Raw genomic sequence first — 22,978 nt, forward strand, 5'->3', positions numbered from 1 at the left:
ATGATCCACACTGATACCCTAAATAACAAGATGCATTAGATAGACATCCTACACATGGCTCTAATGCTGCAATGGTACTTTGATTGCTAAACTTGTCACAGCTGAGAAGTTCCAACCTTAAGGTTCAATAACAATTAATTTAAAAACATAAATATATTGAAAACATACATCACTCCATTGTTTCATAGATAAATAAATATTATTTGTTAGAATTATTGATAAAGGACTTGAATGTATTGACTGTGGTTGTCGTGTTAGTTTATAATTTCAATATTCTAGCCAATTCTGTTAGGAAACTTTTGAGTTGAAAAGCAAATTGCGTGTATTTAGGTGTGCACCAATTGAAGCTACTGACTGACGAGCATAAAGGGTTTTGCACTCAAATAAGTTTAGTGGACAATGACTTGACATTACAAACATATGTACAAGTACATGCATTTTCTCATGAGTACTATTGCAAGAAGAATTCAAAAACTAGTTTTATTGGAATAAATTACATGTTTTGGAGGTGTACATAAGAATGAGCATATGCACTGAATCAAAATGTATTTTGTTTAAAATCAGGTTAAAATGATAGTATAATGCTCTCTAGTATGCTAGCATGGTAAGCTTCTTACTTTCAGTGAGGTTGTAGCAAATAGAAACAAAATGTAACGTCATATTTAAATAGCAGTATTAAAGGCTAAATGTAGATAGTGCCAGTATCCTTAGAATTTGGAAAACTACTTCTGGGTCATATTTTGGAAACTAGAGAGATACCAACCCTATAAAGTATGCACTGGTACACCTTACTATAACACAATGGTCATGGTGCAGGAGATTACCCTATGATGCATGGATCAGTTTTATAGCATGATGCTTGTAACGGAGATGAAATGTTATGAAGGGAACGTATTGACATAAGTTTAACTTAATTTATTTTGCAGATTCTTTTTTCCACAAAACCGTTGGTAAAATTAATTTTTCATGACAGCTATTGTAGCAACTATGAAATTAATTTTTAAAAATATATTTCTCTCATGTCTATCCAAAGTAATACAAGTTGACTGCAGTGAAACATGTGGCAAGACAGCAAGGACCCCATTATCTCCAAAATAACTGTAGACCTTGCCACATGAAACATAGCAACTGAAAGGTTTCTTATACTTGCTGAAGAGCATTCTAGGACACACAATAACAAAATATACATTTGGTTGGCAGTGAAACGAAGTTCAGAGTTGCCAAATGTCCAGGCAAATAGAACACTTATGTTGAAATTAGTAACTGTGATGGTACTTTGACACTCTTGTTGTAGTTTGAATTTGGTTATAACTATTATAACTACAAATCAAATGGATTATTATGATTATATGGTCTTAAAGTATGTAACAGAAAGAAGCAAAGTCAACAAGTTTTAAAAAACTTAACAAATAATTTAGTTCTCTAAATTGTAAAACAAAAGTTCAAGAGGAATTTACAGTATTGTGAATTGAATCCAGAATAGTCCTAAAGTTTCTAACACAGAGTTCCAAATGAATTCCAGGTTTTGAATGTGCACATGAACCAATAGCCTTGAATGTGCTGAAGTACCATACATCTTGATATATCACAATAGAATTGTACAAAATGTCTTTGAATGAATTCACAATTATCCTAAAATAATATTTAGTAAATAAAGTGTCATATGAGCACTTTCCAATAAATAAATGATGCCTCTCAAATTAAATCTAAATGCAACATCACATATTTCTGCAGACTGAAAATAAAATAAGAATACTAATAGGAATTAAAATAGGAATAATTCTTCACTTATGACTTTATTTCGCAATTGATCCCCACATAACATATGTCAGAATACTCCCCTCCTGAAGTATGTTGCAATACTCAAAATCTTGAATCCAAAATTACCAAAAACTGTAAACCGGTTCATTATCAAGGCTGGATTTAGAGCTAAATTCCAAGTAAACAACTTATTTATAGATTCAGTATCTTAAAATATAATATGTGGTCTTGTACAAATATTAGCTATGTAATATGTTGTATACTCATGTCCATTACAACAACAACATGTATATTCAAATAAATTAATATTTCATGATTAACTTATGATTTACACCTAGAAAGTATTGTATGGAATGACAGTGGACATGATTTTGTGTAGGATTATTTCAATTAAAATGAATATTATGGTTGGATTCACTATCTAAATTAACCCAGATGCCTTAATTTTTCTGAAACTAAAGGTAAGATAATGAATCATTGTAATCCTGTTTAAAGAAACTGCATTTCCTGAGGGAAGATTGTCTGTGAAATATCGTTCCTTCAGTGCGCATGGTTATAAAAAGTTCATTCATTGATTCAAAAACTTATTAATTGGTCATCAAAAGCAACTACGTATTAATCAGTGGTGTTCACACTTTTAATACATAAAGTCCCAGTGCAAATAGCCAAACTGGCAATCTATATAACAATGTCGATTAAGATATCTTCTAATTATGGCCACCATCACCTAATGTAGAAAAAAGAACCAATGAACATAACTTGATCCCAAGTAACAGAAAAAACCCAAACTGGAAGACATTTCACATTTATACAAATGATACTAATCCACATTCAAATATGTTACCAAAGATACTAAATTCCACCCATCAAGGCATTTGCGCCGGTTGTCTTGGCACTAAATAACCTATTAGTGTTGTTGTGCAATAAAGAAGCAAACCAAGTCAGTCTTCAAAACCGTAGAATACAATCTGGCCAAACTTGATAGAAATCATCCAGGCATTAAGATTGTTTATGATTGTACAAACTAGGATGAACTGATGTGTGCCGTTACTAAACTAGAGTGCACATGCATGTGTTCAAGATTGTAACATGCATGAGCCCTGAAACATTGACTCATATATAGCCACCCGCCAGACCCTGAACATTATTAATCACATCTCTGTTTTCAGCCAGCCAGTAATTGATAATACTCGCAATCATGTACTTGATTACACAGTTTGTCTGCTGTATAAGAGAGTTATCAAATAAATGGAGATTTTTTTCGTGCCTGTAATTCTCAATGAAGAATCTTAATATATTGGATTGGGTCCCCAATAGACAGTCAAATGTAATTATTGCCGCTGTACAAATGAACAGAGTTATTGTTGGTGAACTTGGAAATTGATAATTTTGAAATATAGAATCACCATGTCAATCACCTCTATGACTGACAAATGAGACTTTTGTTTACATTGGCGGTGAGATTGGGGTGCATTACGCATTTTCACAAGCGCTTTAAACTTCTATACATGTTCTTTTTCTATATTTAAGAACTGTCTGTGGCCTAATCGGTTAAAGTGATGTACTTCATTAAGACATATCAGGTTCAAATAAAGCTCACAGACTATTGCATTTTTCGTAATTAGTGATTTCAAACGCTGACATTTTACCTATTTTATTTTGAGTGCAAGTTATAGTCAACTTAAAGGTTACCAGTTTCCAATCATTGGACATGCAGCTATGTAAGTGACTCCTATATCAATAATAAGAACTACATTAGTTTTGTGTGGAAAATACGTATGCATTTTATTTCAGAAGCCAGCAGAAGATCTCACTGTTCTGTAAGTAATGTAAAATTGGTCGATCCTTTAAGATTGGAATCAACAAAGGCAATGGTGCAAAGCATTTCTCCTGATGAATCTGTACCTGACATAAAGGTGTATCTGCAACTGATGACAGGTAGGACTGCAATGTACTGTGAACTCACTGACTTGAATGGCTATCAGTATTTATGGTTTCATAAATATTTAAATTTTTGTTGGTATTTAGATTCCTGTATTGAAGATCGGACTCCTTCTGTCTCTATTGGATGTTGTGTATTTAACGTCATTCCTTGTAGTAATTGCCAAATCACTCCACATTGCTAGCCCACAAGCAAGAATGAAAGAACATTATATAGGTTTCTTTTTCTGTGGGTCATGCTCACCAATGTTATTGGAGCCCTGTAGCAATCATTCGCATCTGTCCATCTGTGCATTCATTTATCTGTTCACCATTATGTTGATTTCTGCGGAACAACATCAATCAAAATAGTTCACTTATAACTAGATTTAATTGGCTTCACAAATTCTATTAATCAACAGCATAATTTATAGGAGGTATGTCTCAGATTTCACTTTGACTAACATTACCTTCTGCAGATGACCTTTACTTTTGCAATGAAATATTATATTCAAATTTATATTGATGAGGCCTTAAACAGTTGGAGTTTCAGCATTCTACATCATCATTGACAGAAACAGTAAGCTGAAACATCCTCTGTTAAAAAAATGCTGATGTTCTGAGTAGATAAATTGGTCAGAATGTCATATTATGAACCATGTTTATTACTGTCTGATATTTGCAAAAAGATTGGAGTGAATGCTTGCTGAAGTCCTTGTTTTTACAACCTTTGCTAATGTGTTTAGGTCCAGCTCACCTTACCGGATTTATTGTTGTAAGTATGTTCTTGCAATCTGTGTACCAAAATAGCCGAAGATAGTCATTGCAGCAACTTTTGACTACTAAATATATGCAATCCATTTTCATCCTAGCAAGATCTTTACAAACTATTTTCATGTCACTAGTGTAGCACATTTGCACCAATACACTAAGTCAGTGAAGGCTCTATCCCATTTCATTTTGTAAATCTGATCTGTGGGTGTGAAATGTCACTCACACTCTGATTTTACAATTTAAACACACAAGCATTACACACACAAAGAACCAAAATTGCTTTAATGTAGTGTTGGTACCAAATCAGATGTATTCTTTCAGTTATTTAAAATGATCATCATATACAAACTTTAAATTAGGTTATTTGTCACTTACAAGTAAATGTAGGTGTAGCATGGATTTATATTTTTTACTCATATTTTCATTATAATTGCATACACTGATGTAGTTCTTATTTCATTAGATATACAAGGTATAAGCAACTTATAGGTGACTTGTAGGTTTCCTGTGCATGAAAGATATATGATGTATAAGTCTGAATCCATTTTACTCTGTTGACAATACATACAAACTATTATTTCATAATATAACATAATTTTAGTGGTGCATCAGGTTTTATCTAAGAAGAGAAAAAAAGAGATAAATCATACAGTATGATAGGTTTTGGGTTGGTCTTGAGGCTTTTTGAATGCAGTTGTTATTTAACATGGTCCTTTTTTTGGATAACACTTAGTCCATGTATCTGTACAAAATTTTTCAGGCGTACTTAAGACGGATTTCAGATTATTATTTTTTACCCGCTTTCTGCCTAAACCATAATTGCTCATGTTAAGGGAGCTTAGGCGAATTTCAAGTGGAATTCAGATGGATTCAGGGTGGAATTTAAGGAGAATTATGCAAAGTAGTTGTTCTAATATTCCGCTTGAATAGAAAGAATCCATCTAAGATTTCTGCCTGATATCCTTTACAAATTTTCCAGGCAGATTTTATACAGATTTCTTAAGCATTTTCTGCCTAAGCATAAACTTAAAGAAGCTTAATAGGTGAATTTCAAGTGGACTTTAGGTGGATTTCTCGCGGAATTTTAGGCAAAATATGAAGATTATTTGTCCTAATATTCTGCTTAAGCAAAAAAATCCATCTAAGATTTCCCCCTGAAATAAAATTCTACCTGATAAAAAACCTGTCTGAAATTAAAATCCACCTTAGGTTTCCATCTAAAAAGGGCTGCCTAAATTGTCTACATAAATATCATCCAATAAAAAATCTGCTTCAGATTCCTAATAAACTGCCCAATGATTCTTAGACATTTTTGGGAATTGATGATAAATATTCACAATAATTTTCAAAATGGATCATAAATTTTATTTGAGAGGTATTATCAAAAAATATTAAGTTTTTCTTGTCTTTGTTTTCTTTCTTACTTACAAAACCTAATCCATGATGTCATCATTTAAGTCTTTTTAATTTCACTGAAAGTTTGGTGAGATTTCACAAATATTTTGACCAAAACTGTCATTTTAATTTTAGCGAGATCTCTCTAAAATTTCCCTGAAATATTTGTGAGATTTTACAAAAATTCTCACCAAAACCTTCACCAAAATTCTGTTGAGGTTTCACAAAACCTTTGGCCAAAACTTTCACTTAAGTTTTGGCAAGATCTCTAACATTTCATTGAAAGTTGAGAGAGTTTACTAAAACTTTGGTGAGATTTGACCAAAATTTTGATAATTATATAATATTTTACTGAAGTTTCAGTAATTTCTCAGACATTTCAAAAGGTTTCAAATAAATAATGGATATGAATTAAACAGGACTTTATTAACCAAGGTGATATTTCAGTGTACATGAAACAAAATTATACATATGTTGTAATTATTTGACATCCAAGGCAAGAGATATTAGAGTTAACAATAATAATAATAATAATGATTTTATTTAGAGAAGGTACCCAATTAGTTACAGAACTAATCTACCCTAAGGCCTTCTATCTGTTATGTACAATATATACAGTATATACAACATGATGTGAAAAACCTGGCTAAACACTAAATAATTAAGTGGTTTTAAAAATCAAAGTATAAAGCCTGGAACATATACACAGGCATCTGTGAACACATAAACATATATAAAATATAAAATATTATCCTGCATTGAATAATTCAACTGTGAAAATGATGCAAAATTGCAGAAAAGCATCCATTTGAGACATAAAAAGAAGAATGCTAGGAACCTGCCTTATGTCACTGCTGTACTGCAGACTTGATTTTTGATTAATGTACAAACTATGATGCTGTTGTGGTCTCTTGAATTAGTCCTTGTTCCATAAGCAGCCATGACAAACGTTTATCATGATATAATTACTCTTATTTTACACTGAATTCTAACACAACTAGAATATTTTGATAATATAAACAATAATACCACTCATGATATTGAAGGATGATTCTACTTGTGGGCCAAGAAAACTCCACAAAGATATGACTATCTTTGATAGACATGGGTATCTCGCAACAACATCGACATTTCCCACCAGTGATCTATACATTGTTCCTCCTTAAATTCTACAAGTTAGTTTGGAGTTATATAACTTTGAAATCATCCTGGTTCAATTCCTTGTCATATTTAGCACGTTAACCACTACTATAAAGCTCTCTATGGCACAAAAACCAAAATGCTAGCCCTGGCATTTAGTTTTCACACAGACTGACCAATTATGTTCCCATCGACTTTGCATTCAAGCTATTCTCATTTCCACACATTCTTCAAATGGTTATTCAAACTTGTATCCCGCTCAAAAATTCAAATCGCCATGTTTAGCAAGCATGCTTATTCCCATCAGTTTCTGCTACATGATGATTCATTGGGCAAATACAAACTTTTGACCAATCAGAAAGCTCTTTACAGCAATCATCTGTTAAATAATATATGGAAGAAATACTTATTAGAAAACTCATTTTGGAATGGGACTGGATAGAGCATTATTAACAAAAATAGTTTCAGAAACAATATTATAAAGGTTCCATATCGAGGAAAATCAAATTCAGGTCAGGAGAAAAAAGTTAAAGAAAAATACAACAACAACAGTTTAAAAACAATATATAACAAGGAAATATGTGGAAAGAAGTTATTGTACCCATAATGAACAATAAAATTGCAGCTATCAGAAACAGGAAATATAAATGTTGCTGAAAATCATTCAAATTGTACAGGAAAAAAAAATAAATTTTATTATATCTTATTGATATTTTTTATTGAAATGTCAGTGATATTACAGTCACAAAATATCACTATATTTTCAGTTTTTGGGAAACTCTCAGTGAAATTTCAATCACAAATTCTCACTGATATTTTCTGAAATGTTGGTAAAATCTCATAAAAAGCCATTTTAGTGGAAAAGAACATTTGAGTGAATGTCACAAAAATTCCCTGTGATTTCAATGAAATTTAAGTCACATTATCACTAGGATATGATTTTTGTAGAGCACATTTTATAAAACTTATTTATCAGAGTAAACAACAGATACAGTCAAAAATCCACCTTGCACCAAATTGTCTAAGTCCAAAGATTCATCTGTACTTGTTTTTTTTTTTTTATAAAGTTCAAAATTACAACTAAAATTTCTGCTAAAATCAAAGTCCAAGATCCATCTTAAAGTAGGAAAATGAACTGGACAATCAGAACTTTTCCATCTAACAGTTATCCTTTAGGAGGAATATAAGAAATAGCATGCTTAACTATTAGACGGCTGCAGTCTGTCAACTTAGCCGCATTCCCAGTCCGCCTAAAGGCCATCAGAAATATCGGGTTTTTAGGCAGAATACACCCTGAATCCACCTAAAATCCAGGTGGAATCTGCCAAAAACTTTCGTATGGGTATCTCAGTTTAACTATTTCACAATCATGCATTTATTAAAAAGGAGTAAACAGAAAATGTAAATAAATCATTGTTTTCGACAGTTTTTGGGTCCAAACAATTTTGCTTTTAAAACAAAAAGATAAATTTTCAGAAGGAAAGAAATACATGTACAAACCTATGGAAACAATAAAGAAAACATTATTGTCTATGATTAATATGATCAGAGATGCATTTCTTAAAATAAAACTACCAATGCATATAAATCAGATCTGATGAAAGTCATTGCAGCATTGGATCACTTTTGCATGCACATGTGAGTAGAAAACATGAAAGAATGTGAGATGTCTTACAACTGAATGGTCTTCCTTGTAGGAACACAAGAGTGTTATGAACAAGAGATAGGTTACTGTAGTGATAGATGAGTTCATATATTATTTCAGAAGCCAACAAGAGAGATCACCGTTCTTTCAATAAGGACAAATCGGTGGATCCTTCAAGATCTGCCACAACGGAGACAATGGTGCAGAGTGTTTCTTCTGATGAACCTTTAGTGCATCAGCAACCAATGACAGGTAGCACTGCAATGTACTGTGAACTTGTTGGCTTGAATGGCTATCAATATTTATGGTTCAACAAATATTTAAATTTTTGTTGATATTTAAATTCTTGGATGGAAGAATGATCTCCTACTGTTTGTGTTGGTTGTTTGGTCTTTAACTTCATTCCCTGTAGCAGTTGCCAAATCACTTCACATTGCTAGCCCACATGCAAGAATGAATTAACATTATCTAGTTTTTTTTAATAGGATCCTTCTCAGCAATTTTGGTGGAGCACTATAGCAATCATTTGCATCTGTCCATCTGTGCATCCATTTATCTGTTCATCATCATCTTGGATTCTGCAGAACAACTTCTCTCTGAATAGTTGAATTGTAGCCAGACTTATAAGCTCTGATATGTTTGTTTTCCATTAATACAACGTAATATATGGGAGTGTTATCTCTGATTTCCTGTTGACTAACTGTATCTTCTCCAGATGAGCTTTATTAAGAGTTGTTGGATTGCAGTGAAATATTACATTCAACTTTATATTGATGAAACCTTAAACAAGTTAGTTTCAGCATTCTGCTGCATCATCCAGGCCCATCTATGTAACATTGATTCTCTCAGCATAATTTTACCAAGAAACGATTGGAATATGTACAATCTATTGTCAAGAGCATCTTTGCAGAAGCTAAAACAAAAGCATTCAACCAAAATTGACCAAATGTTACACAAATCATTCTAGTATAATTGACTGTTAAGTTTGCATAAATGTTTCCGATCTGTCATCAAATATGGCTGCTTTTATAAAAAAGAAATAAATCTTTGAAACTTATAAGTAAGCGGGTACATTTGACAGCTTGAATACTGTCTTGAAATTAAATTCAATAAACTTAGGTTCTGAACAAATTATGTTAACTTTGGTTTGTTTTCATTTTCCAGTTCTTTTTCTTCACTGCTTAATGGCCTTATTATTTGACTTAGTTGACTGGAGGTGGATATTAATAAATGACTGTTTAATAAACTGTATTCTTTATGCTTAGCGTTACTGACAGTATTCAGTATTTTCTATTCCTCACAAAATTTTATGTTTTAATGGACAGAATAAGTGAAACCAGTCTAAAATCTTGAACATTTATCGATGAGTGACAAAGTACATTCATCAGTAATTTTGATTGCCAGGACTTTATAATATTTCAGAGGGACATTTACCCACAAAATGGTGGTATTTCCACAATTCATGCTTGAGGCACAATGCTATGTTTGATGGATACACCGAGGCAGCCTTAATTTGTAGATATCCTAAATACAGTCCATATGGTATTCAACATTCTGTGACATGTAGTTTTGCTGTGCAAGCATCATCTTGGTGTCAGACAATCATTCAGCATCCAGCAATTAATTTTTTTGTATGATTTCATTTGACCCATATTATTCTTTATGAAATGTTATATTGCTGTATTTTAAACAGAGCATACAGAATATTTCCTGTGAGCAAATTGTTGCAGACGTATTGCATCTGCTATGTTTAGCTGGAATCCGCATCTTTACATGTGGAACTGGTCGATTCTGAGATTCTTGTAAATTTAAAATAATAATTAGGAAAAGGATTAATGGATAAAACATCAGTGGTACCGTTATGAATTATAGGCAATTGGAGCACCTTGTGTCTTTTGTTCTTTTTGTTTTGACCACTGACGGAAAGGTCCAAGAAGTTGAATCTACATATTGTTCATGAATAAAATCTACACCTATATTGGCAAAGTTTACAATGAAAATTATAATGGATGATTTGATTGTCTGAAGCAGTCAGAGCAGTTGAGTCAGATGCGCCTCAATAATAAATATATTTTGCTTGGTAAATATTTCTTAATCTGTCAGTAGAATTCACTGTTGTATATCTGAATCATGACATGACTTATTTTAAAAAATTGTGCTCAAGGGTAGATTATCGTTTGATAACTAGAGATGTTGGAACATCCTCTATTGAAAACTTGCTGATGGTTTGAGTAGATGTAGTGGTCAGAATGGCATGCTATGAAACATGTTTATAATGGTCTGATATTTGCAAAGTGATTGCAGTGTATTCACGCTGAAGTCCTTTTTAAAACCCTTGCTAATGTGTTTAGCTCCAACTCACCTTACTGAAATCATTGTTCTAAACATGTTCTTGCAGTCTGTCTATCAAAATAGCCCAAGATGGTCATTGCAGCAGATTTTGGCTACTAAAGGTATGCAATCCATTTGCATCCTAGCAGGATCTTTATAAACCATTTTCATGTCACTAGTGTAGCATATTTACATCAATACACTAAATCAATGAAGGCTCTATCCCATTTCAGTTTGTGACTCTGATTTGTGAATGTGAAATGTCACTCATACTCCGATTTTACAATTTAAAGCCACAAGCATACACACAGACACAAAGAACCAAAATATCTTTAATCTAGTGTTGGTACCAAATTGGATGTCTTCTTTCAATTATTTTAAATGTCCTAAATTATTTAAAATGAAACATCTTGCAGTTTTCTTTATTTGTCTCTATTTCTCATTAACATAAATATGTTTTGCAAGGTTGGGAACTTTATAAAAGAATTCATCATAGCACCTATGGTGGCTTAGTTTATATTTTACATTAAATCATGGACTAGAGATTGTGTTTTGCAGTAAACGTTTATGCAGAAAATGATGATTTATACATAATTGATAAAGAAAAATTTAATTCCTGCTCAGCTCTACTTTTGTTCACTAAAAATACTTTGCATGATCATCATATACAAACTATAATTAGGTTATTTGTCACTTACATGTAAACATAGGTGTAGCATGGATTGATATTTTTTACTCATATTTTCATTACAATTGCATACACTGATGTAGCTCTTATTTCATTACATATACAAGGATAAGCAACTTGTAGCTGACTTGTAGGTCTCCTGTGCATGAAAGATATATCATGTATACGTCAGAATCAGTTGTGCTTCTGTGGACAATACATAGAAACTATTATTTCATAATATAACATGATTATAGTAGTTCATCAGGTTTTATCGAAGAAGTGTAAAAACAAAAAGATAAATCATTCAGTATTTTAGGTTTTGGGTAGGTCTTGAGGTTTTGTGAATGCAGTCGGTATTTTGCATGACCCTTTGTGGATGACACTTGGTTAGTGTTAATGGCTTTCCATCCCAGTTTAACTATTTCACAATGATGCAGTCCTGTGAAATCCAGCATTTTAATCATGAAATGTATATTTGCAATTCAGCAATAGTTTTCTAGAATGATGGACCTAGGACTTACTCTCAGTCATCCGATAAATGTGCCCAAAATAAGGGGAATACAAGTATTTGGTAGTCGATGTCTGCCTTTGGGGTTATTAGGAAAGATATAGCTACACACTGCTTAAATAAACCACAGCATATAGGAAGTGCATTTATAGTCAGATAATTGTTGCACTGTACAGCACATTCTTTTTTAGCAAAAATCACATTAATGCATCTCGTAAAAATATTCCTTCTGTACTTCTATGCCGTTTCTCAGTCTAATTATCCAATTAAATAAATCTATTTCATTTAAACATTTTGTATGGTGTTGATACTTTCAAAAAATGACACTTAAACTGAATGATGACTCCAAGGTCATCACGCATGCAGCAAATTGTTGACAATGTTATTCAGTTTAAATTGGTATGAGCAAGACCACGGCTGTGTGAAGGATTTCTCAAAGGTTAGATTCTTTGCTATTTTCCAAAAAGTAAGAGCAAACACTTGGAAAAGAATGTTTTATGCATTTAGAACAAAATGGATCTGATTGAAAACATTCCAATGTTAAAATCTTAAATTTATGAAAAATGTAAAGAAATCATGGTTCGTTTTTGAAAATATTTGAGTCAAAACAGTTTTGCATTTAAAACAAATGATACATTTTCAGAAGGAAAGAAATACACGTACAAACCTTTGGAAACAATAAAGAAAACATTTTTGTCTATGATTAATATGATGAGAGATGCATTCCTTAAAATAAAACTACCAATGCATATAAATTAGATCTGAAGAAAGTCATTGCAGCATTGGATCACTCTTGCATGTACATGTGAGTAGAAAACATGAAAGAATGTCAGATGTCTTACAACTGAATGGTCTTCCTTGTAGGAACACGAGTGTTATGAACAAGAGATAGGTTACTGTAGTGATGGATGAGTTCATATATTATTTCAGAAGCCAACAAGAGAGATCACCGTTCTTTCAATAAGGACAAATCGGTGGATCCTTCAAGATCTGGCCCAACAGAGACAATGGTGCAAAGCGTTTCTTCTGATGAATCTTTACATGACCTAAAGGCGCATCTGCAACCAACGACAGGTAGGACTGCAATGTACTGTGAACTTGTTGACTTGAATGGCTATCAATATTTATGGTTTCACAAATATTTAAATTTTTATTGGTATTTAAATTCCTGCATTGAAGATCGGACTCCTTCTGTCTCTATTAAATGTTGTGTATTTAACGTCATTCTCTGTAGCAATTGCCAAAATCACTCCACATTGCTAGCCCACAAGCAAGAATGAATTAACATTATATATGTTTTTTTGGGTTTGGGTCCTGCTCACCAATGTTATTGGAGCCCTCTAGCAATCATTTGCATCTGTCCATCTGTGCATTCATTTATCTGTTCACCATTATGTTGATTTCTGCAGAACAACATCAATCAAAATAGTTCACTTGTAACTAGATTTAATTGGCTTCTTCAAATTTGATTTTTAGTAATCAGCAACATAATTTACAGGAGTTATGTCTCAGATTTCACTTTGACTAATATTATCTTCTGCAGATGACCTTTACTTTTGCAATGAAATATTACATTGAAATTTATGTTGATGAGGCCTTAAACAAGTTTGAGTTTCAGCATCCTGCATCATCATTTACAGTAATCTGGAACATCCTCTATTAAAAAAATGCTGATGTTCTTGTAAGATATAGTTGTCACAATGTCATATTATGTTTATTACTGTCTGATATTTGCAAAGAGATTGCAATGAATGCACTCCTGAAGCCCTTGTTTTTAAAAACTTTGCTAATATGTTTAGGTCCAGCTCACCTTACTGAATTCATTGTTGTAAGTTATGTTCTTGCAATATGTGTACCAAAATAGCTGAAGATGGTCATTGCAGCAACTTTTCAGTACTAAACATTTGCTGCCCAGCAGGATCTTTACAAACTGTTTTCATGTCACTAGTGCAGCACATTTGCACCAATACACTAAGTCAATGAAGGCTCTATACCATTTCATTTTGTAAGTCTGATTTGTGGGTGTGAAATGTCACTGATACTCCAATTTTACAATTTAAACATGCAAATCATACACACACAAAGAACCAAAATTGCTTTAAAGTATTGTTGGTACCAAATCGGATGTATTCTTTAAATTATTTAAAACGATCATCATATACAAACTATAATTAGGTTACTCGTCACTTACAAGTAAACGTAGGCATAGCATGGATTGATATTTTTCACTCATATTTTCATTAGAATTGCATACACTGATGTAGCTCTTATTTCATTACATATACAAGGATAAACAACTAGTAGGTGACTTGTAGGTCTCCTGTGCATGAAAGATTTATCATGTATAAGTCAGAATCAGTTGTGCCTCTGTGGACAATACGTAGAAACTATTATTTCATAATATAACATGATTATAATAGTGCATCAGGTTTTATCTAAGAAGAGAAAAAAAGATAAATCATACAATATTATAGGTTTTGGATAGGTCTTGAGGCTTTGTGAATGCAGTCATTATTTTATATGGCCCTTTGTAGATAACACTTAGTGTACCCGTGCAAAATTTTTCAGGTGTCTTTAGGTGGATTTCAGATGTTTTTTTTAAATACGCTTTCTGCCTAAAGCATAATTGCTCATGTTAAGAGAGCTTAGGCGAATTTCAAGTGGAATTCAGATGGATTCATTGTGGAATTTTAGGTAAAATATGCAAAGTAGTTGTTCTAATATTCCGCTTGAATAGAAAGAATCCATCTAAGATTTCTGCCTGATATCCTTTAGAAATTTTCCAGGCAGATTTCATACAGATTTCTTAAGCATTTTCTGCCTAAGCATAAACTTAAAGAAGCTTAGGTGAATTTCAAGTGGACTTTAGGTGGATTTCTCGCAGAATTTTAGGCAAAATATGAAGATTATTTGTCCTAATATTCTGCTTAAGCAAAAAAATCCATCTAAGATTTCCCCCTGAAATAAAATTCTACCTGATAAAAAACCTGTCTGAAATTAAAATCCACCTTAGGTTTCCATCTAAAAAGGGCTGCCTAAATTGTCTACATAAATATCATCCAATAAAAAAATCTGCTTCAGATTCCTAATAAACTGCCCAATGATTCTTAGACATTTTTGGGAATTGATGATAAATATTCACAATAATTTTCAAAATGGATCATAAATTTTATTTGAGAGGTATTATCAAAAAATATTAAGTTTTTCTTGTCTTTGTTTTCTTTCTTACTTACAAAACCTAATCCATGATGTCATCATTTAAGTCTTTTTAATTTCACTGAAAGTTTGGTGAGATTTCACAAATATTTTGACCAAAACTGTCATTTTAATTTTAGCGAGATCTCTCTAAAATTTCCCTGAAATATTTGTGAGATTTTACAAAAATTCTCACCAAAATCTTCACCAAAATTCTGTTGAGGTTTCACAAAACCTTTGGCCAAAACTTTCACTTAAGTTTTGGCAAGATCTCTAACATTTCATTGAAAGTTGAGAGAGTTTACTAAAACTTTGGTGAGATTTGACCAAAATTTTGATAATTATATAATATTTTACTGAAGTTTCAGTAATTTCTCAGACATTTCAAAAGGTTTCAAATAAATAATGGATATGAATTAAACAGGACTTTATTAACCAAGGTGATATTTCAGTGTACATGAAACAAAATTATACATATGTTGTAATTATTTGACATTCAAGGCAAGAGATATTAGAGTTAACAATAATAATAATAATAATAATGATTTTATTTAGAGAAGGTACCCAATTAGTTACAGAACTAATCTACCCTAAGGCCTTCTATCTGTTATGTACAATATATACAGTATATACAACATGATGTGAAAAACCTGGCTAAACACTAAATAATTAAGTGGTTTTAAAAATCAAAGTATAAAGCCTGGAACATATACACAGGCATCTGTGAACACGTAAACATATATAAAATATAAAATATTATCCTGCATTGAATAATTCAACTGTGAAAATGATGCAAAATTGCAGAAAAGCATCCATTTGAGAAATAAAAAGAAGAATGCTAGGAACCTGCCTTATGTCACTGCTGTACTGCAGACTTGATTTTTGATTAATGTACAAACTATGATGCTGTTGTGGTCTCTTGAATTAGTCCTTGTTCCATAAGCAGCCATGACAAACGTTTATCATGATATAATTACTCTTATTTTACACTGAATTCTAACACAACTAGAATATTTTGATAATATAAACAATAATGCCACTCATGATATTGAAGGATGATTCTACTTGTGGGCCAAGAAAACTCCACAAAGATATGACTATCTTTGATAGACATGGGTATCTCGCAACAACATCGACATTTCCCACCAGTGATCTATACATTGTTCCTCCTTAAATTCTACAAGTTAGTTTGGAGTTATATAACTTTGAAATCATCCTGGTTCAATTCCTTGTCATATTTAGCACGTTAACCACTACTATAAAGCTCTCTATGGCACAAAAACCAAAATGCTAGCCCTGGCATTTAGTTTTCACACAGACTGACCAATTATGTTCCCATCGACTTTGCATTCAAGCTATTCTCATTTCCACACATTCTTCAAATGGTTATTCAAACTTGTATCCCGCTCAAAAATTCAAATCGCCATGTTTAGCAAGCATGCTTATTCCCATCAGTTTCTGCTACATGATGATTCATTGGGCAAATACAAACTTTTGACCAATCAGAAAGCTCTTTACAGCAATCATCTGTTAAATAATATATGGAAGAAATACTTATTAGAAAACTCATTTTGGAATGGGACCGGATAGAGCATTATTAACAAAAATAGTTTCAGAAACAATATTATAAAGGTTCCATATCGAGGAAAATCAAATTCAGGTCAGGAGAAAAAAGTTAAAGAAAAATACAACAACAACAGTTTAAAAACAATATATAACAAGGAAATATGTGGAAAGAAGTTATTGTACCCATAATGAACAATAAAATTACAGCTATCAGAAACAGGAAATATAAATGTTGCTGAAAATCATTCAAATTGTACAGGAAACAAAAAATAAATTTTATTATATCTTATTGATATTTTTTATTGAAATGTCAGTGATATTACAGTCACAAAATATCACTATATTTTCAGTTTTTGGGAAACTCTCAGTGAAATTTCAATCACAAATTCTCACTGATATTTTCCGAAATGTTGGTAAAATCTCATAAAAAGCCATTTTAGTGGAAAAGAACATTTGAGTGAATGTCACAAAAATTCCCTGTGATTTCAATGAAATTTAAGTCACATTATCACTAGGGTATGATTTTTGTAGAGCACATTTTATAAAACTTAGTTATCAGAGTAAACAACAGATACAGTCCAAAATCCACCTTGCACCAAATTGTCTAAGTCCAAAGATTCATCTGTACTTGTTTTTTTTTTTATAAAGTTCAAAATTACGACTAAAATTTCTGCTAAAATCAAAGTCCAAGATCCATCTTAAAGTAGGAAAATGAACTGGACAATCAGAACTTTTCCATCTAACAGTTATCCTTTAGGAGGAATATAAGAAATAGCATGCTTAACTATTAGACGGCTGCAGTCTGTCAACTTAGCCGCATTCCCAGTCCGCCTAAAGGCCATCAGAAATATCGGGTTTTTAGGCAGAATACACCCTGAATCCACCTAAAATCCAGGTGGAATCTGCCAAAACTTTCGTATGGGTATCTCAGTTTAACTATTTCACAATCATGCATTTATTAAAAAGGAGTAAACAGAAAATGTAAATAAATCATTGTTTTCGACAGTTTTTGGGTCCAAACAATTTTGCTTTTAAAACAAAAAGATAAATTTTCAGAAGGAAAGAAATACATGTACAAACCTATGGAAACAATAAAGAAAACATTATTGTCTATGATTAATATGATCAGAGATGCATTTCTTAAAATAAAACAACCAATGCATATAAATCAGATCTGATGAAAGTCATTGCAGCATTGGATCACTTTTGCATGCACATGTGAGTAGAAAACGTGAAAGAATGTGAGATGTCTTACAACTGAATGGTCTTCCTTGTAGGAACACAAGAGTGTTATGAACAAGAGATAGGTTACTGTAGTGATGGATGAGTTCATATATTATTTCAGAAGCCAACAAGAGAGATCACCGTTCTTTCAATAAGGACAAAGTGGTGGATCCTTCAAGATCTGCCACAACGGAGACAATGGTGCAGAGTGTTTCTTCTGATGAACCTGTATGTGACCTAAAGGTGCATCAGCAACCAATGACAGGTAGGACTGCAATGTACTGTGAACTTGTTGGCTTGAATGGCTATCAATATTTATGGTTCAACAAATATTTAAATTTTTGTTGATATTTAAATTCTTGGATGGAAGAATGATCTCCTACTGTTTGTGTTAGTTGTTTGGTCTTTAACTTCATTCCCTGTAGCAGTTGCCAAATCACTTCACATTGCTAGCCCACATGCAAGAATGAATTAACATTATCTAGTTTTTTTTAATAGGATCCTTCTCAGCAATTTTGGTGGAGCACTATAGCAATCATTTGCATCTGTCCATCTGTGCATCCATTTATCTGTTCATCATCATCTTGGATTCTGCAGAACAACTTCTCTCTGAATAGTTGAATTGTAGCCAGACTTATAAGCTCTGATATGTTTGTTTTCCATTAATACAACGTAATATACGGGAGTGTTATCTCTGATTTCCTGTTGACTAACTGTATCTTCTCCAGATGAGCTTTATTAAGAGTTGTTGGATTGCAGTGAAATATTACATTCAACTTTATATTGATGAAACCTTAAACAAGTTAGTTTCAGCATTCTGCTGCATCATACCAGGCCCATCTATGTAACATTGATTCTCTCAGCATAATTTTACCAAGAAACGATTGGAATATGTACAATCTATTGTCAAGAGCATCTTTGCAGAAGCTAAAACAAAAGCATTCAACCAAAATTGACCAAATGTTACACAAATCATTCTAGTATAATTGACTGTTAAGTTTGCATAAATGTTTCCGATCTGTCATCAAATATGGCTGCTTTTATAAAAAAGAAATAAATCTTTGAAACTTATAAGTAAGCGGGTACATTTGACAGCTTGAATACTGTCTTGAAATTAAATTCAATAAACTTAGGTTCTGAACAAATTATGTTAACTTTGATTTGTTTTCATTTTCCAGTTCTTTTTCTTCACTGCTTAATGGCCTTATTATTTGACTTAGTTGACTGGAAGTGGAAATTAATAAATGACTGTTTAATAAACTGTATTCTTTATGCTTAGCGTTACTGACAGTATTCAGTATTTTCTATTCCTCACAAAATTTTATGTTTTAATGGACAGAATAAGTGAAACCAGTCTAAAATCTTGAACATTTATCGATGAGTGACAAAGTACATTCATCAGTAATTTTGATTGCCAGGACTTTATAATATTTCAGAGGGACATTTACCCACAAAATGGTGGTATTTCCACAATTCATGCTTGAGGCACAATGCTATGTTTGATGGATACACCGAGGCAGATTTAATTCGTAGATATCCTAAATACAGTCCATATGGTATTCAACATTCTGTGACATGTAGTTTTGCTGTGCAAGCATCATCTTGGTGTCAGACAATCATTCAGCATCCAGCAATTAATTTTTTTGTATGATTTCATTTGACCCATATTATTCTTTATGAAATGTTATATTGCTGTATTTTAAACAGAGCATACAGAATATTTCCTGTGAGCAAATTGTTGCAGACATATTGCATCTGCTATGTTTAGCTGGAATCCGCATCTTTACATGTGGAACTGGTCGATTCTGAGATTCTTGTAAATTTAAAATAATAATTAGGAAAAGGATTAATGGATAAAACATCAGTGGTACCGTTATGAATTATAGGCAATTGGAGCACCTTGTGTCTTTCGTTCTTTTTGTTTTGACCACTGACGGAAAGGTCCAAGAAGTTGAATCTACATATTGTTCATGAATAAAATCTACACCTATATTGGCAAAGTTTACAATGAAAATTATAATGGATGATTTGATTGTCTGAAGCAGTCAGAGCAGTTGAGTCAGATGCGCCTCAATAATAAATATATTTTGCTTGGTAAATATTTCTTAATCTGTCAGTAGAATTCACTGTTGTATATCTGAATCATGACATGACTTATTTTAAAAAATTGTGCTCAAGGGTAGATTATCGTTTGATAACTAGAGATGTTGGAACATCCTCTATTGAAAACTTGCTGATGGTTTGAGTAGATGTAGTGGTCAGAATGGCATGCTATGAAACATGTTTATAATGGTCTGATATTTGCAAAGTGATTGCAGTGTATTCACGCTGAAGTCCTTTTTAAAACCCTTGCTAATGTGTTTAGCTCCAACTCACCTTACTGAAATCATTGTTCTAAACATGTTCTTGCAGTCTGTCTATCAAAATAGCCCAAGATGGTCATTGCAGCAGATTTTGGCTACTAAAGGTATGCAATCCATTTGCATCCTAGCAGGATCTTTATAAACCATTTTCATGTCACTAGTGTAGCATATTTGCATCAATACACTAAATCAATGAAGGCTCTATCCCATTTCAGTTTGTGACTCTGATTTGTGAATGTGAAATGTCACTCATACTCCGATTTTACAATTTAAAGCCACAAGCATACACACAGACACAAAGAACCAAAATATCTTTAATCTAGTGTTGGTACCAAATTGGATGTCTTCTTTCAATTATTTTAAATGTCCTAAATTATTTAAAATGAAACATCTTGCAGTTTTCTTTATTTGTCTCTATTTCTCATTAACATAAATATGTTTTGCAAGGTTGGGAACTTTATAAAAGAATTCATCATAGCACCTATGGTGGCTTAGTTTATATTTTACATTAAATCATGGACTAGAGATTGTGTTTTGCAGTAAATGTTTATGCAGAAAATGATGATTTATACATAATTGATAAAGAAAAATTTAATTCCTGCTCAGCTCTACTTTTGTTCACTAAAAATACTTTGCATGATCATCATATACAAACTATAATTAGGTTATTTGTCACTTACATGTAAACATAGGTGTAGCATGGATTGATATTTTTCACTCATATTTTCATTACAATTGCATACACTGATGTAGCTCTTATTTCATTACATATACAAGGATAAGCAACTTGTAGCTGACTTGTAGGTCTCCTGTGCATGAAAGATATATCATGTATACGTCAGAATCAGTTGTGCTTCTGTGGACAATACATAGAAACTATTATTTCATAATATAACATGATTATAGTAGTTCATCAGGTTTTATCGAAGAAGTGTAAAAACAAAAAGATAAATCATTCAGTATTTTAGGTTTTGGGTAGGTCTTGAGGTTTTGTGAATGCAGTCGGTATTTTGCATGACCCTTTGTGGATGACACTTGGTTAGTGTTAATGGCTTTCCATCCCAGTTTAACTATTTCACAATCATGCAGTCCTGTGAAATCCAGCATTTTAATCATGAAATGTATATTTGCAATTCAGCAATAGTTTTCTAGAATGATGGACCTAGGACTTACTCTCAGTCATCCGATAAATGTGCCCAAAATAAGGGGAATACAAGTATTTGGTAGTCGATGTCTGCCTTTGGGGTTATTAGGAAAGATATAGCTACACACTGCTTAAATAAACCACAGCATATAGGAAGTGCATTTATAGTCAGATAATTGTTGCACTGTACAGCACATTCTTTTTTAGCAAAAATCACATTAATGCATCTCGTAAAAATATTCCTTCTGTACTTCTATGCCGTTTCTCAGTCTAATTATCCAATTAAATAAATCTATTTCATTTAAACATTTTGTATGGTGTTGATACTTTCAAAAAATGACACTTAAACTGAATGATGACTCCAAGGTCATCACGCATGCAGCAAATTGTTGACAATGTTATTCAGTTTAAATTGGTATGAGCAAGACCACGGCTGTGTGAAGGATTTCTCAAAGGTTAGATTCTTTGCTATTTTCCAAAAAGTAAGAGCAAACACTTGGAAAAGAATGTTTTATGCATTAGAACAAAATGGATCTGATTGAAAACATTCCAATGTTAAAATCTTAAATTTATGAAAAATGTAAAGAAATCATGGTTCGTTTTTGAAAATATTTGAGTCAAAACAGTTTTGCATTTAAAACAAATGATACATTTTCAGAAGGAAAGAAATACACGTACAAACCTTTGGAAACAATAAAGAAAACATTTTTGTCTATGATTAATATGATGAGAGATGCATTCCTTAAAATAAAACTACCAATGCATATAAATCAGATCTGAAGAAAGTCATTGCAGCATTGGATCACTCTTGCATGCACATGTGAGTAGAAAACATGAAAGAATGTGAGATGTCTTACACTTGAATGGTCTTCCTTGTAGGAACATGAGTGTTATGAACAAGAGATTGGTTACTGTAGTGATGGATGAGTTCATATATTATTTCAGAAGTCAACAAGAGAGATCACCGTTCTTTCAATAAGGACAAATCGGTGGATCCTTCAAGATCTGGCCCAACAGAGACAATGGTGCAAAGCGTTTCTTCTGATGAATCTTTACATGACCTAAAGGCGCATCTGCAACCAACGACAGGTAGGACTGCAATGTACTGTGAACTTGTTGACTTGAATGGCTATCAATATTTATGGTTTCACAAATATTTAAATTTTTATTGGTATTTAAATTCCTGCATTGAAGATCGGACTCCTTCTGTCTCTATTAAATGTTGTGTATTTAACGTCATTCTCTGTAGCAATTGCCAAAATCACTCCACATTGCTAGCCCACAAGCAAGAATGAATTAACATTATATATGTTTTTTTGGGTTTGGGTCCTGCTCACCAATG

The 22,978-nt window shown here is 32.4% G+C and overlaps 1 protein-coding gene across 2 annotated transcripts in view; it reads left to right on the plus strand.

Moving 5' to 3' along the window:
- The window catches only part of LOC149795857 (uncharacterized), a 114,814-nt gene that overhangs the window by 38,578 nt on the left and 53,258 nt on the right, over nt 1-22,978 (plus strand). For both annotated transcript variants that reach the window (XM_089965783.1, XM_089965784.1), the window contains exons 6-10: nt 3,556-3,699; nt 8,756-8,887; nt 13,075-13,218; nt 18,251-18,394; nt 22,582-22,725. In XM_089965783.1, the coding sequence (XP_089821909.1) occupies nt 3,556-3,699; nt 8,756-8,887; nt 13,075-13,218; nt 18,251-18,394; nt 22,582-22,725 (708 nt within the window). The remainder of the gene's footprint in view (nt 1-3,555; nt 3,700-8,755; nt 8,888-13,074; nt 13,219-18,250; nt 18,395-22,581; nt 22,726-22,978) is intronic.

This window comes from Sinohyriopsis cumingii, chromosome 7, assembly GCF_028554795.1.
Source record: "Sinohyriopsis cumingii isolate HCF-2022 chromosome 7, ASM2855479v2, whole genome shotgun sequence".
In the NCBI taxonomy this organism is placed as follows: domain Eukaryota; kingdom Metazoa; phylum Mollusca; class Bivalvia; order Unionida; family Unionidae; genus Sinohyriopsis; species Sinohyriopsis cumingii.